The sequence below is a fragment of the Salvelinus namaycush genome, chromosome 16 (genome assembly GCF_016432855.1).
Source record: "Salvelinus namaycush isolate Seneca chromosome 16, SaNama_1.0, whole genome shotgun sequence".
NCBI lineage: Eukaryota > Metazoa > Chordata > Actinopteri > Salmoniformes > Salmonidae > Salvelinus > Salvelinus namaycush.
Genome location: NC_052322.1, coordinates 15,494,556 through 15,511,525, shown reverse-complemented (window position 1 = coordinate 15,511,525; position 16,970 = coordinate 15,494,556). Strand labels below are relative to the sequence as shown.

General features: G+C 41.4%; 1 protein-coding gene across 1 annotated transcript in view; it reads right to left on the bottom strand.

Annotated features, from left to right (window-relative positions):
- Positions 1–3,287, bottom strand: part of LOC120061071 (hepatocyte nuclear factor 4-alpha-like) — a 30,137-nt gene extending 26,850 nt beyond the window's left edge. The window contains exon 1 of the mRNA XM_039010586.1: positions 3,174–3,287. Within this exon, the coding sequence (XP_038866514.1) occupies positions 3,174–3,228 (55 nt within the window). The 5' untranslated portion in view covers positions 3,229–3,287. The remainder of the gene's footprint in view (positions 1–3,173) is intronic.
- Between the last annotated feature and the right edge of the window lie 13,683 nt (positions 3,288–16,970).

Below are 16,970 nucleotides of genomic sequence, written 5' to 3'. Positions count from 1 at the left end.
TCCTCTTTCCAGTGTCTGTGTTATTTTGCCCATCTTAATCTTTTCTTTTCATTGGCCAGTCTGAGATATGACTTCTTCTTTGCAACTCTGACTAGAAGGCCAGCATCCCGGAGTCACCTCTTCACTGTTGTAACGGCAGCCTTCCCTCTCTTCACGAGAAGAGAGGGTGTAACAGGGATCGGACCAACACGCAGCGTAGCCAGTGCTCAACATGTTTAATAAAACGAATAAACAGTGAACACTTAACAAATAACAAAATAACAAAATGTGGCAAACCGATACAGTCCTAGCTGGTGCAGAGAAAACACAGACAGGAAACAACCACCCACAAATCCCCAACACAAAACAAGCCACCTATATATGATTCTCAATCAGGGACAACGATTGACAGCTGCCTCTGATTGAGAACCATATTAGGCCGAACACAGAAACAGACAAACTAGACACACAACATAGAATGCCCACCCAGCTCACGTCCTGACCAACACTAAAACAAGCACAACACACAAGAACTATGGTCAGAACGTGACAACTGTTGACGTTGAGGCTGGTGTTTTGCGGGTACTATTTAATGAAGCTGCCAGTTGAGGACTTGTGAGGCGTCTGTTTCTCAAACTAGACACTCCAATGTATTTGTCCTCTTGCTCAGTTGTGCACCGGGGCCTCCCACTCCTCTTTCTATTCTGATTAGAGCCAATTTGCCCTGTTCTGTGAAGGGAGTAGTACACAGCGTTGTATGAGATCTTCAGTTTCTTGGCAATTTCTCGCATGGAATAGCCTTCATTTCTCAGAACAAGAATAGACTGACAAGTTTCAGAAGAAAGATCTTTGTTTCTGGCCATTTTGAGCCTGTAATCAAACCCACAAATGCTGATGCTCCAGATACTCAACTAGTCTAAAGAAGGCCAGTTTTATTGCTTCTTTAATTAGCACAACAGTTTTCAGCTGTGCTAACATAATTGCAAAAGGATTTTCTAATGATTAATTAGCCTTTTAAAATGATAAACTTGGATTAGCTAACACAACGTGCCATTGGAACACAGGAGTGATGGTTGCTGATAAAGGGCCTCTGTACGCCTATGTAGATATTCCATTAAAAATCTGCCGTTTCCAGCTATAATAGTCATTTACAACATTAACAATGTCTACACTGTATTTCTGATCAGTTTTATTTTATTTTATTGGACAACATTTTTTGCTTTTCTTTCAAAAACAAGGACATTTCTAAGTGGCCCCAAACTTTTGAATGGTAGTGTATTTTCATTCGTTGAACACTTTTTTTTGGTTACTACATGATTCCATATGTGTTATTTCATAGTTTTGATGTCTTCACTAATATTCTACAATGTAGAAAATAGTAAAAATTAAGAAAAACCCTTGAATGAGTGGGTGTGTCCAAACTTTTGACTGGTACTGTAGGTCTGAATCCAGACTGTAGGCCGAGGCCCCTTCATGATGCAGTACATTTTTGCCAACACATTGCTAACCATTGTTTAACCAGCTTAACAGCTGCTATATGCGAATGTGTTTGTAGTAGGGCTGGCACAATTATTGTATAATAGTCATCATAATCATCTTAATACATTCATTTTAGGAGAAGGGGGGTTTAAACTTTATATTCAAGTATTTATAGCAGTTTTTCATTTTTACATGAAGTTGGTAATCATTGTACGAGCAGAACGGCACGGTTGGGAGGAGAAGCCTCCTTTCCAAAAGTTCTAAGCGGTCAAAACTATTCTTTTTTGAGGCGGGTGTAACCAAAGCTGTGTTGTATTAATTAAGTACTGTATGTCGTTGTTGTATTCAGTTAGGTATGTCTTTCAAATATGCATTATGATGCATTACAAGCTCAAAATATTTTTTAAAAGAAGACAATTATGCCAAAAACTGTTCATTTGCATGACAATTCATCATTACCCAAAATTCCATTATCGTCACAGCCCTAGTTTCACGTTACCTTTCTAGTATAGGCGATCTTAGAGTTTACACTTCTTCCAATTAGAATGTGGGGAGGTCAAAATCATGAAAAACGATCTACCAAATCTATTAATTTTGAAATGTTGATTACTTGTCCATGCCATTATAATTCACCGGGTGATAAGACAAGATTTGAAGAAAAAAAACATGCTTTGCAAACAAGATGGGAGTCCCTGGGTCGCAGGTTTGCCTGGGCGGGGGTCCCTGGGCAAGAAAAGGTTGATGACACTGCTGTAAGGGAATAAGGTGCAGCCCAGGTAATGTCCAGGGACAAACCCTCATAACTGCAGGTCATGGCTGTGACGTACTAATGTCAGTATTATTAAGTCTCCTGATGCATGAGACATTATGTCAGCACTATCTCAAATTAGGAGGAGTGACCTTGTGACATTGTGATTTGCAGCATTTTTATGTCTGCACAAAGAAACATAGTATAAAGATATACAGTATAATAAAACCAGAAAGAACCCAACAGTTTTGAATAAACAATGACGCTACTCTAGTGTGCCCTTCTTAGGACGACTAATATCCCTAGTTTGGTTGGGGAGTTTTACATCTCCCAGACTCATATGTAAATCATACCATGTGTGGTGAATGACATAATGAAAACCAACCCCAAGCTATTTACACAGTACACTCCTGAAAAGGCATGTTTTGGCAACTTTAGTGTAATTGGATCAGAGGTTGCTGATGTGGTTGGATGCTTTTCCAGTTTTACCCAGGTGGTTCCCATGTGTTTTTCAGGTGAAAGCCCAGCGTTTCAGGCCGCTCTTCTTCACACCTTTCTACTATCCTGGCTATGATTCCATCCTGATTCACTCTGACTCGGTCTTTTCCATTCATCAAATACTACCCACTGCCTATATTGGACCTTAAATCGTATTATTCTACTCTTCAAAGCTTTGACTTCCCAGGTTCATATCAGTCTGAATGGAGTCTCATCCGTCAGTCTCAGCTTATTGTGGGGCCCTTTTTAACAACCTTCATATCTTCTCCACACCTCCTTGATTGCAGTCGTGTCAAAAACACAGACAAAAATGACGACGCTATTTTCTACATTGAATGGACCTGCCTGCCAGAAGAGAAGCCCTCTGCAGTGTGTATTGCCAACCACAGTTTAAACAAAGTCAACAGCTGGTGTGAGCTCCACCATACGCACCGAAACCGTGAGATGATAAAAGAAACTGTGTACTCACCATCAGCGAATGGAATCTCCATGCTTGTACTGACTTGTGAGTTTACATTGACCATCTCTCTCCTCCCCCTGTTTCTTTCAAATGTGTCTTTCTTTTTCTCCTGTATTCCTAAAGTTCTAGGATTTCAAATATGGAAGTTAGCGCCCGCCTGCGTTATAGTGAGACAGGTAGTGTTGATGCAAGGTAAGGCCCCAGCCGTAGGTAGGTAGGTACTCCTAGCTGTTATCTTATTGATTTTCCTAATCTGGGCAAATGTGGGTGGAGAGGTTAAACAGTAACCAGGCTCGTATAGAGACCAGATCTATATGACAGGCAGCTGTCGCTATAGCAACTAGATGATAGAAGCTCAAATACGGTCTGTAGACAAGTTATGTATTTCTTTCTATATTCAATATCCAAACATTTTATTAGTGTGCATTGAGTAAAGGAAGGAAGGAAGGAAGAATGGTAGACTGCATTTGTTCAACCACGGCGAGAAAGGGGGAAGGCGGAGAGAGGGACATGAAAGAGAAAGCTGGATTGGAGCATGTACAGAGGGTGTTACCTCTCCACCTCAGACGCTGAGTGTGAATGAAGTTAATGTTTTGGTTGAAAAAACAAATAATCCGTCCAGGTTATGCAATGCACAGACAAACACTAGACAAATACAGTTTGATACAAATATCCCTGTGGATGGCAGCAAGGTGACAACATATACAGGTCTCACACTGATATTATTACAAATTAGCGCATTTGTTTTCCTTGTGGGAACTTTCACTTTTGGTCGCATGTATGGGTCAGTTGCAGTCCTGAAAAGGAGTTTCCCATGTTGCTGTCCTGAAAAGGAGTTTTCCCACGGAATCAGATATCCTCTGAAAACATTGAAATATTTTTTGATTGATTAGGTGTCATAAAGTTTCACTCAAAAATATTTTACGAGCATGAACATATAAAGAGGAATGAGGCATGCAGTGCATTTTCATCAAACTTACATTTGTGACACATACTACAAGGTAGAATATTTTGTATTAATATGAACCATTGTGGCCATGAAATAAAAGATACAAATCACTTTATATTTGCCTCCCAGTCTCTCATTGTTAATGGATATGAACAAATTGAATTGTATAGTTCCGGGAGTGTCCATTGCGCAGATATCCCAATAATTCTGACCATAAAAGCCTCATTAGTCCAGTTTTATAGCATAGATGGACTCTCTCTCCGGATGAATATGGAGAATCAATGAGGTGGAAAAACATGACAGCAGAGCAGATCCCCCTAGCCTCCCTTGGCCTCCTAGTTAAATAAGCACAGATGCAGGCCGGGAGCCATTTGAGAGAATATGCACAATATAGCCTGTCACTGTGTCCATTTGATAATATCTACGCTCTAATGCATACATGAATAGACTGTACATGAATTGACATCTTACAACTGTAAATGTAAGATGGGATTGATTGGCTGTTGCTAGTAACAAACGCCCACCCAAAGATAATTAGAAGAAAATCTATTAAAAGTAGTTGTCTCTTGAAGTCCTCCTTTTAAGACAGACATAGGTGAAAAAGCACCTTGGAATTGTAAGGTTTATTAAAACACCCACTACTGAGTTAAACTCCTTTCTTTTTTATTCAAAGAACGCTTGACAGTGTTGTCATTTTCAAGCCAATCATGACCTCTAATAAGTGAATTACAATGTTATGAAAGATAATTGGTCTACAACAGAACAAATAACAAAAATGATCTACGTCTCTAAATTTACAGTAAACATATGTATTATACAATAAAAAACAAATAGAAAACAGTGAACTATAAAAGTGCTTAATTTTCAATACAAATAGCTTCGCAAAATGTCACTCGAGCCAAATAATCAACCAAAAACAGTGCAAACAGTTTGTGGACTTATCAAACACGTTGGCATAGACCTACAAATATATTGAACTCATCTTCTCAACATTTTCAATAAAGGACATAATCAAATTAATACAACATAATTCCCTTCTGGTTTTAGGTAGTTGGGTTCTGTATGTCCTGGCCCCAAATGGAGCTTTGCAACCCAAGAGTTTATGTAGATTTAAGTTCTTTAGGCTTATAATTAGGCTTATTTCCATGCAGAGGAGAGAATTGACATCATCATGACCAAGGGGGGGGGGGGACCTTGCCTAACCATCCAGTGGGTGGTGCATCAAACATTTGTTAATAATTAACACAAAAATAGTGGTACTGTAATTTAATCACAGAAACATTTTTTGTAATTTTTAGTTACTTCCAACTTTGCAAAACCAGTTATTGTTTTTTTAAATTACTATTATTATTTAGAAATTCTTTGCATCTCACACATCTTCTCTTGCAGTTGTTATTTTATGAGATCAATGGAATGGTTCAACAGAAACAGTTAATTATTTAAAGTCTTCCATTAAAACAGGGAAAATGTGACTGACGGCCAAAATGTTTTAATATCTTTTCCGTTTCTTGGCTTTGGCTTTTGAACCAGCGGAGGAACACTGGTTTCTGTTACACGAACCTCCATATTTTGATGGACAAGCAGAGCATGGTTTGCCACTCTTGTAGGGAGCCTCTCCAACCCAGTTCCCTCTGGAAGAGCAATAAAACGTGGTTAACTACTGATCTTGTGTGTTTGTTTGTTTCCTTTTATTATTAAAGAATATTCACTTCAATATAAGGTTCTGATGAATATAGCTTGTACATTGAAAAAGAAACGTATTAATCTATAGTGGGTATATACTATAGATTTGGCTTTTTTTGTGTTCATTATAACAAGACAGCTTGCTCTTTCTATGAACAGAGAAGGATTTGTGTGTACATGACTTACTTGATAGAGTAGTTGCAAACCAGGAACACTGCTGTTCTCCAAGAGCTCCCATACACGTTCATGTTTGAGCACTTGTTGATGGCACATCCCATCCTGTTGGTATTGGCCCATACCATCTGAAACAGAAAGATGCAATGTATCAATTTGTTGATGCAATCTGTAGTTCTCATGGTCAACATGATTAATTGCAGACAAGTTCTCACACACAGTCACCCAATTTCTTACCAATACAAATATCAACTATACCAGTACAGTACTTATCTTCTGTAAATAGAAGACTATGGATAGAACACATCCCAGTCAGTACATTCACATTTAGTACAATATCTAAGCCACACACCTGTGTATAGTGGGAACAAACTGGTCCACTGCATGTGTTGGGGTAGGAGAAGGAGTTTTTCTCATCCTGCCAGGACCTCACCAGCTCAATGACTGATCGGTATCTAGGAGAAGAAAGAGACATTTTGGATTTTCATAAAATACCAACCTACTTCATATTTGACCAGATATACAGTAAGTGTTCTTTAGGCAGTCATTGTTGAACCAAACATTCACATAAGCAACATGGAAAGAAGAGGGACAGTTCAAAAGTACCTGCCAGAGTTGATGGACAGGTTTTGGCCCATATATCTCATGGTCTGTGAGGGTCCATGATCCCATATGCAGCGGGAGGCCCAGGAATCTGCTGATTTTGCCAGTTTCCCATCCCACACCTAAAGCATGGAGAGAGAGCAGCAGTTCAACACCTCTCAAATATAAAAACTCATTAACCCTGCCCCTAGCACGAGGAAGGCTTTACAGATGTCCGCTGGTCCTATCTATCTAGCGTCTCTTCACCACATTGTTTTACTTGTGTGTACATACTTACGCGACACTTGAGTTATTCAATAAATATACGTGATTAAACATCGACAAAAAATATTTCAAAAATGTCAAATCTAACTCTAGTGTAGAGCAAAAACACCAAAGTTATGTTTCAGATTTGATTGAGTGTTAGTAAGCCCTGCCTTAGCATGTGTCAGTCAGTCATGCGTCAGTCCCTTGTTTTCCTGCCCTGGTACAGTAGATGTAGGGGCCTCACCATGATCTCCATGTTGGCAGCTTGAGGGGAGACCTGGGAGCGGACACGGTTGTGATAATCCAACAAGGCATTCATTTCTCTGGAGGAGATGGCTCTCCTCCTTCGGCTACGAGGCACGTGGATGCTAGTAAGATTCAGATTCCTCCAGTCAGACTCTGCCTTGAAGGCAGGCCTAGTTAGTTGGAGAAGGTCTGTCTGGTTGGATTTGGACAGAGACAGCACAGCAGCAACTCCAGTGTAAGGCATTGACCAGAAGATGGCAGCGAAGAGGAGCTGAGCAGCACCCATCTCTACCCTCTGGATGGGGTTCTGACAGCACATGGTTCTAGTAGACTTCTGTTGAGTGGGGAGAGGAGGGAAAGCATGTTGAATAAATATATATTTTTTAGAAACTGTCATAAGCTACAATATTAGGAGTCAAAAGAGCAACAATTATTGGGGAGAAAGCTTCTATTAAGTCATGTTTCTAATTCCTGTGCAAGGTGCTGTCTGAACTCTATGAACATACTTATCAATGTATAATTAATTAATTCATGATTATAAGTCAGAATCAAGTTTACAGAGGAGGTCAAGAGAATACAAATGTTACATTCTTAACTGCAGTTTGTTTGTAGTTAGGCAAAAAATATACAGTAGATACTGATAGCAAAAACCTTATACAGTGACAATATAATATATCCAAATAAATATCAATATTTAATTAATATGTAAATTGTACAGTCAGAATGTTATCATGAAACTTATTAATTTTAACACACATAGTCATACCTAAACTGTGAAAAATTATAGGAAGCCTATAGCTGAAACAATATTTTTACACAAGTATCTGTAATCAATATAATTATTTAATTTGACATTCTAATTCACAATGGAAAGTTATAAATGTAATATTCTCTATTAGCATCAATGAAAATGTACAATTACCATTCTTATTGCTTAATTAATCTCACATTTATCACGGTCTCTATTATATTTAATAAATACAAATGCCATGCACACAAAGCAGCAATGCTCCTGACCCAGACAGTACATACCTTTATCAGTTATTCAAGCCCAGCAGAGTAGAGCAGAGTAAAGCAGCCAGCTAGGAGTTGCGAAGCTCAGCAGATCCACACTTAAACACTAGCCTTTGCAAACAAGACCGTTTGACATATGTGGCAGGGAAGTTTAACTGGGCCAACTCTCTCACAGGGTATCTGACGCACTCACAAGCCCTCCTGTCTTCTCCCTCTTCTTTTTTTTCTCTCACAGAGGGTTTCTACCCAGGGGCCAGAAAACAATTTGATATATGTTAATACACTCATTATGAAAACTCACTGCACTGGCTTCCAAGCCCTGTAAAAAACACAATAAAGATTTTCTAGTAATCATTGAAATACTGTATAAATATTTATATATTCTGTTTCTATAGAATTCATTGCACATGAATATCTCTTGTTCTCTTGTATTTTCTTGATGGCTAATATTACTTGGATTTTTTTTATCCCTGAATAATAAAGATTTTTTTTAAATCAACTATACAATGAGAGTTTTCCATCAAAAGAATTTGGGGGTTGGGACATTTGAGTGATATTTAATTTGAGTGCTTAGGTCTGCCTAAAGAGCTGTTTGTAATCGTAGAGCACATGCTTTGGCTGCCCCTCTATCTCCACAGTTATCCCCAAGTTGATTTAATAAAACACAATAAAACATTTAAATAAATAAGAAGCATGCCTCCAGGGAATGAAAGGAGAGAAGAATGCATATAAGCATTAAAAGGTCCCATTTTGAAAGTGCCTGACACTGTGGAGTCAGCGTTCATGTCCAGCTGTCCTAGTGGATTCCAGGCATGAAGGTTCCTAGAACCTCTGCCATTTGTAATATACTGTACCTCTCGACTACCATGGCACTGCCAAGGTACACAGCACCAACTGTCAAAACTCTACCAGCAGTGTGGGGTCAAAGAGATCGCCAAGACACTTGCCTCCTCATTGGAGCAAATATATAATGGCAAAAGAGAGGTACAGTAACTGTCCAGTGGGAGAACTCTGATTAAATCAGTGGTATTTAGGCATTAAATCAAAAGGTTTTGATACCATATATAGTTACACATACAGCTGGCATGTCAAATGGTTACACTTGCATATTACATTTCTTTCTAGGAGACTGTCTACAGTATATGGTACATGAAGTACTGTATTGTGTGTGATGGAATGGCTTGCTTTCAAGAATCACTATACTGTACTTTAGTTTCAATACTTCAGTTTCAAACACCATCATAGTCTAACCATTGACCACCCAAACCTCTATGCGATGAATAATGAATGTCACAGCTGGGAAATACCTTGGATGTATGCCATGGAATCCTATGGAAAAGTCTTTACTTTGTGGGAGATTCATCCACCCTCTAACCCCATGCCATGCCCAACGAAAAAGATGTTCTGTGTACAGAATGACCAGCACTCTTTAACTTAGGCATTCCAATGAGTCTTTCTCTCACTTCAGTGGATGGGGAAAGCACAGGATTTCAGTCAAATTGGCCTAAATGCAAACTGAAATATGTTTAGATTTTTAATCCAAATAAAAACCCATAATTTTGTCAGTCACCCAATTATCTCAAGCAAATATAATATACTTCCTGAAAAGCTTATATACTCACTATAGTATCATAAACATCCCCTTTCGACAAAATCATTCAGGTACAACCATACTGATGCCTGCTATAGGTACTATAACCAGACCTATGCCAGTGAACTGTGTGGTGACATTATTGACTCTCCCTAAACTCTGGCTCAATTGGCTCATCTTGACATCATATTTATCAGGATAAGGTAAGACCCAGATGCAGACCGTGTCGAAGTAACAATGTTTATTACAGCAACAGCGGCAAAGGTACAGGACGGCAGGCGGACAAACATCTGGACAGAAGGTATGCCGACCTCCTCTTCCTGCTCAGGGAAGAGCAGGGGCTGATATCCCAGGGAACACTCGAAGGGAGATAGGCCCGTGGCAGAGCAGGTAAGGATGTTGCGAGCATATTCGACCCACACAAACTGCTGGCTCCAGGTGGTGGGGTTGGCAGAGACCAGGCAACACAGGGGGGTCTCGAGGTCCTGGTTGGCTCGCTCCGACAGGCCGTTGGACTGGGGGTGGAACCTGGAGGACAGGCTGGCCAATGACCCAATGAGGGTGCAGAACGCCTTCCAGAACTGGGACGAGAACTGAGGACCCCGGTTGGAGACCATGTCAACCGGTAGTCCATGGATCCGGAAGACGTGCTGCACCATGAGCTGGACCGTCTTTTTGGCAGAGGGTAGTTTGGGGAGAGGAACGAAGTGCGCGGCTTTGGAGAACCAATCCACCACAGTCAGGATGGCGGTGTTGCCATCAGATGGGGGAAGACCTGTGACAAAGTCCAGGGAGTTGTGAGATCAGGGACGGTGGGGGACAGGCAGAGGTTGGAGGAGACCAGCCGGAGCTTGCCGAGGAGTCTTATTCTGTGCACAAACTGTGCAAGCTGTGACGAATGTGAACATGTCCGGGACCATGGTAGGCCACCAAAAGCGTTGTCGCACAAAGGCCAAGGTCTGACGTGCGCCTGGGTGGCGGGCCAGCCTGGAGGAGTTGGCCCACTCCAGGACTGTGGCTCGAAGGCCGAGGAGATGAGTGGTAGAGGGTAACGGTTTTTAACCGTAATGTCGTTGAGTCCCCGGTAGTCAATGCATGGGCGCAGGGTCTTGTCCTTTTTCTCCACGAAGAAGACGCCTGCTCCGGCAGGAGAGGAAGAGGGATGTATAAATCCAGCAGCTAGGGAGTCCCCAATGTAGGTACCATAGCCTTGGTCTCTGGTCCCGACGGAGAGTACAGACGTCCCCGGGGCGGCGTAGTGCTAGGGAGAAAGTCAATCCCGCAGTCATAGGGTCGGTGCAGCGGAAACGATGTGGCCCAGGTCTTGTTGAACACCTCCCGTAGGTTATGGTACTCCGTGGGAATGGCGGAGAGGTCCGGGGCACCTTACAGTTCCCCAGGAAGAAGTCCCGGGGCAGGTTGTGCTGACTTCAGGCAATGGGCGTGGCAGAACGGGCTCCAGCCCATGATGGCATCAGTAAACCAGTTAATGAGGGGATTGTGTCGTTGGAGCCAGGAGAATCCCAATACCACAGGAATCAGAGGGGACTTGTTAGGCAGGAACTGGATCGTCTGGCTGGGGTTCCCTGACACCCGTAGTTGGATGAGAGTAGTGTTGTGGGTGACTCGGCCTGTAGAGCACCCGTCCAGCGCTCTAACGTCCATGGGAATGGAGAGGGGCTGAGTGGGGATGTTCAGCTCGGACGCCAGGGTAGCGTCCAAAAAACTCTCGTCGGCCCCAGAGTCAATGAGAAGATATATACGTCAAGATATATACTTTCCCAATTAATGACCTCGCAAAAAGAATAGGCCAGACAGTGTGAGAGTAGTGTGTGTACATGGGACGTCAAATTCAATAAAGCAAGCTTGAGAAAGAAGATTCTTGGTATTATAAAAATAGGTCCTCCGTCTGTACAGGAGCACAACAGCATAGACTGCGAATACACAGTGCATTCAGAACGCATTCAGACCCCTTCACTTTTTCCACATTCTGTTGCATTACAGCCTTATTCTAAAATGCATTAAATCGTTTTTTCTCCTCATCCATCTACACACAATACCCCATAATGACAAAGCAAAAACAGGTTTTTAGAAATGTTAGCAATTTTATTTTAAAAAATGTAAACTGAAATATCACATTTATTTTTTATTTAATACATTTTAGAATAAGACTGTAACGTAACAAAATGTGGAAAAAGTGAAGGTGTCTGAATACTTTCCAAATGCGCTGTATGCATGTAATCCCTCTTTTCCTTTCTATTAAACAAAGCTATGGTGTTTAGAAAAGCTGTTGTGGAACATCTGTGACCTCTCTACCTCAGATGTGCATAAGATGTTTGGAACCTGTAAGGTGAAGTTTCAGATACTTGAGGTCACTATCTAAACACTAAATTGTATAGCCGTCACTCATGAAAACCTTATATGCAGTGGGGCAAAAAGGTATTTAGTCAGCCACCAATTGTGCAAGTTCTCCCAATTAAAAAGATGAAAGAGGCCTGTAATTTTCATCATAGGTACACTTCAACTATGACAGACAAAATGAGAACAAAAAATCCAGAAAATCACATTGTAGGATTTTTAATGAATTTATTTGCAAATTAAGGTGGAAAATAAGTATTTGGTCAATAACACAAGTTTATCTCAATACTTTGTTATATACCCTTTGTTGGCAATGACAGAGGTCAAACGTTTTCTGTAAGTCTTCACAAGGTTTTCACACACTGTTGCTGGTATTTTGGCCCATTCCTCCATGCAGATCTCCTCTAGAGCAGTGATGTTTTGGGGCTGTTGCTGGGCAACACGGACTTTCAACTCCCTCCAAAGATTTTGTATGGGGTTGAGATCTGGAGACTGGTTAGGCCACTCCAGGACCTTGAAATGCTTCTTACGAAGCCACTCCTTCATTGCCCGGGCGGTGTGTTTGGGATCATTGTCATGCTGAAAGACCCAGCCACATTTCATCTTCAATGCCCTTGCTGATGGAAGGAGGTTTTCACTCAAAATCTCACGATACATGGCCCCATTCATTCTTTCCTTTACACGGATCAGTCGTCCTGGTCCCTTTGCAGAAAAACAGCCCCAAAGCATGATGTTTCCACCCCCATGCTTCACAGGAGGTATGGTGTTCTTTGGATGCAACTCAGCATTCTTTGTCCTCCAAACACGACGAGTTGAGTTTTTACCAAAAAGTTCTATTTTGGTTTCATCTGACCATATGACATTCTCCCAATCTTCTTCTGGATCATCCAAATGCTCTCTAGCAAACTTCAGACGGGCCTGGACATGTACTGGCTTAAGCAGGGGGACATGTCTGGCACTGCAGGATTTGAGTCCCTGGCGGCGTAGTGTGTTACTGATGGTAGGCTTTGTTACTTTGGTCCCAGCTCTCTACAGGTCATTCACTAGGTCCCCCCGTGTGGTTCTGGGATTTTTGCTCACCGTTCTTGTGATCATTTTGACCCCACGGGGTGAGATCTTGCGTGGAGCCCCAGATCGAGGGAGATTATCAGTGGTCTTGTATGTCTTCCATTTCCTAATAATTGCTCCCACAGTTGATTTCTTCAAACCAAGCTGCTTACCTATTGCAGATTCAGTCTTCCCAGCCTGGTGCAGGTCTACAATTTTGTTTCTGGTGTCCTTTGACAGCTCTTTGGTCTTGGCCATAGAGGAGTTTGGAGTGTGACTGTGCCATTAATACAGGTAACGAGTGGAGGACAGAGGAGCCTCTGAAAGAAGAAGTTACAGGTCTGTGAGAGCCAGAAATCTTGCTTGTTTGTAGGTGACCAAATACTTATTTTCCATCATAATTTGCAAATAAATTCATTAAAAATCCTACAATGTGATTTTCTGGATTTGTTTTTCTCATTTTGTCTGTCATAGTTGAAGTGTACCTATGATGAAAATTACAGGCCTCTCTCATCTTTTTAAGTGGGAGAACTTGCACAATTGGTGGCTGACTAAATACTTTTTTGCCCCACTGTATGTCAGGTTGTGCGCTACTGGTATAGAAGTCAGGTGCAGGAGAGCAGAGAGTTGTGATCAGGCGCACACTTTATTTGGCAGAAGTAACAACAGATGGACGCAGCTGCGTCAAAAACCTCCAGCCAAATGGCAAAAGTGAAAAGCGCGACAACAGTCACAATAATGCAAATGTTTAACAATTAAACATACTTCGGGTTAAACACGGTACCCGGGGAAAAACCAGCCTGGCGCGTCACACAAAACACGTAACAAAACAATCCCACACAAAGACATGGGTGGAACAGAGGGAATATATATGTAGTGTGATTAGAGAATGTAAACCAGGTGTGCGGGGAAACAAGACAACACAAATGGAACAATGAAAAGTGGAGCGGCGATGGCTAGAAGACCGGTGACGTAGACCGCCGAACGCCGCCCGAACAAGGAGAGGAGCCGACTTCGGCGGAAGTCATGATAATATAATTAAGTGACCGTTTAAATGTCTGTTAACTTTGGCGTTAATAGTAGATGTGAGATGATGAAAACACAGGGTATAAAGCAGAATCAGCATTCTGGATTCAGTGTTCTCATCATATATTGACTTGATGTGTGTCCGATTGACTTCAGAGGTTTTTACATTTTTTATTCTGTAAATCAAGACTTAACTCCAGGTTGATATAGACCAGTTGGATCAGCATGGTGACTAATTAGGTTCTGGATGTTGCAGAGATTTCCAGAACTCTGCTCTGTGTGCACCTGAGTGGAAACACAAGCATTTTTGCTTTTTTGAGTTACATCTTACATGCTTTTGTAATCTGCAGGTACTGTAACCGCCAAAATAAAGGAAACACTTGAGTAAATGAGGCATACAAAGTATACTGAAAGTAGGTGCTTCCGAACAGGTGTGATTCCTGAGTTAATTAAGCAATTAATTAACATACCATCATGCTGAGGGTCATGTATAAAAATGCCCAGTTGCCCATTATTTTGGTTACCATGGCTAGAAGAGATCTCAGTGACTTTGAAAGAGGGGTTTAAAGTGTGTGTGTGTGTGTGTGTGTGTGTGTGTGTGTGTGTGTGTGTGTGTGTGTGTGTGTGTGTGTGTGTGTGTGTGTGTGTGTGTGTGTGTGTGTGTCTCACAGTTACCAGATCTCAACCCAATTGAACACTTATGGGAGATTCTGGAGGAGCTCCTGAGACAACATTTTCCACCATCATCAACAAAACACCAAATTATGGAATTTCTACTGGAAGAATGGTGTCGGCCCTAATAAGACCCTTTATGTTGTTGATTCCTTTATTTTTGTATTTACCTTTATGTTAGTATGTAGGTTATGAAAGCAAGGTGCATTCATTTCCCTGCCTGTTGATTTATTACATTTTCCTCTTTTTTTTATTCCAGCCATGGTCAAATACATGCAAAACAAACATCCTTGAACCAAAGCAAATTTCATGTTTTTAGAACCGGATCACTCTGATATAACCTACGTCCCAATTTCAAAGCCTTCAGAAATACCTCAACACGGTCTAGTAAAGTGTTGTCAGACTCTTGTTCAGTGTGCTTCTTTGAAGAGTCAGTGTAAACTCAAGAAGGAATAGGAGGTCACCAGAAACTATTGGCCCGCATCTGGGTCAAGGTTCACCTCAAACCCTAGTCCCAAAATAGGTGTTTCTCCTTTTGAAGCACTATAGATGTCTCTAATTTTGGATAATGCGTGTGAAGAAATGTTTAGTATATTGTCAGGATGTTTCAAAATAGATAGGTTGTTTAATGAGAATTTCCACTATTCCATTTTCCTACGTTAAAATGTATTTGTCCTGTGTAAGCATTGTAAATCGTTTATTTTCTACTCTCTTTTTTTCTTATAAAATGTGTGATTTATGTGTTGCTATTGTGCCGGCCCCTAGTGGCCAATATATGAACTACCTGTGAGTCAAGTAAAACGTTCTGCATGGTTAATCTGACGTCTGTAGTGACCTACAGAATACAGCATTTACTGCAATACGGCCTCTGCAGAAGGCAGGGCATTCATACGTCTTGCGCTTTGCATAGCAGAGCATAGCTGTTGAGCAGCGCTGTTGTGAAGGAAGTTGTCAAGGAAGTGAGTTTGTATTTATACAGGACCACCCGCCCCCACGTACTGTCAACCACTCATGTCAATGTGGAGCTATATGGAGCCCTCCACATTGTTACATTTCGGAGGTGCACAATAATTTGGTACGGAGCTCAGTTTGAACTAACACTGAAATCATTATAGGCATTGTTGAATTAGATTTTCATAAAGCAAGCTAGGACTGGTGGTTTGGTTAGCTAACAAGCAAGTCTGTTTGTTTGTTTACCAAGGCAACTACTGTAACTACTTCAGATGATGTTAAACACATTTCTGAACCCTGTAAATTAACACATTTCATAGCGGCAAAGGTGTTAAATTATATCCATGGTATTTAAGTAATAATGCCCGAGAAGCCAGTGTTTGGAGGATATATTGGCACGGTGTTGTTAGGCCCGAGATGAAGTGGAGAACAGGTGTTGTGCCGAAAATCTCCCCCCCTGCCAGAATCCCCCCTCCCCCTCTAATTTCCTTAATTTTGTGGCTAGAGTCAAATACTTTCTGTGACACACATCAGAGTCAAATACTTTCTATAGAACAAACTTCACGCCAGGATAGGCAACCGAAATTAATAATTAATGTATGTGTGTTATATTAAACAGAGGGAGTAAAATGTTGGCAAGCAATAAACATTTCAGAACAACTATGGCTGAATTATTATCCTTACACTTTCAAAAATACTAGTAGAATAAGACATGGGAGAGATTATGAATTTTGGCAAAGAGATTTATTTATAGACTAATACAAAAATCAATAGCGGATTTAGGTAAGGGTATCATGCCGCCCCCGGGTGCGGGCGCTGAAGGGGGACGCCATACAAGTTAGAACCGCCACATACACTTGAAACAAATAGCCAAACTGAAAACTGCTGACAAAAATGCTTGCTGCTACTAAGATCAGTGAAATGTAGGCTAAACTGACAATTGAGCGAATGTAACAGTTTAACTTTAGTCCGTCCCCTCGCCCCGACCCGGGCGCGAACCAGGGACCCTCTGCACACATCAACAACTGACACCCATGAAGCATCGTTACCCATCGCTCCACAAAAGCCGCGGCCCTTGCAGAGCAAGGGGAACCACTACTTCAAGGTCTCAGAGCAAGTGACGTCACCGATTGAAAGGCTATTAGCGCACACCACCGCTAACTAGCTAGCCATTTCACATCGGTTACACGAAGAGCAGAAATCTCAACTAGCAAACAAGTCGCGGCAATGAAGAACGCAGGGTGCG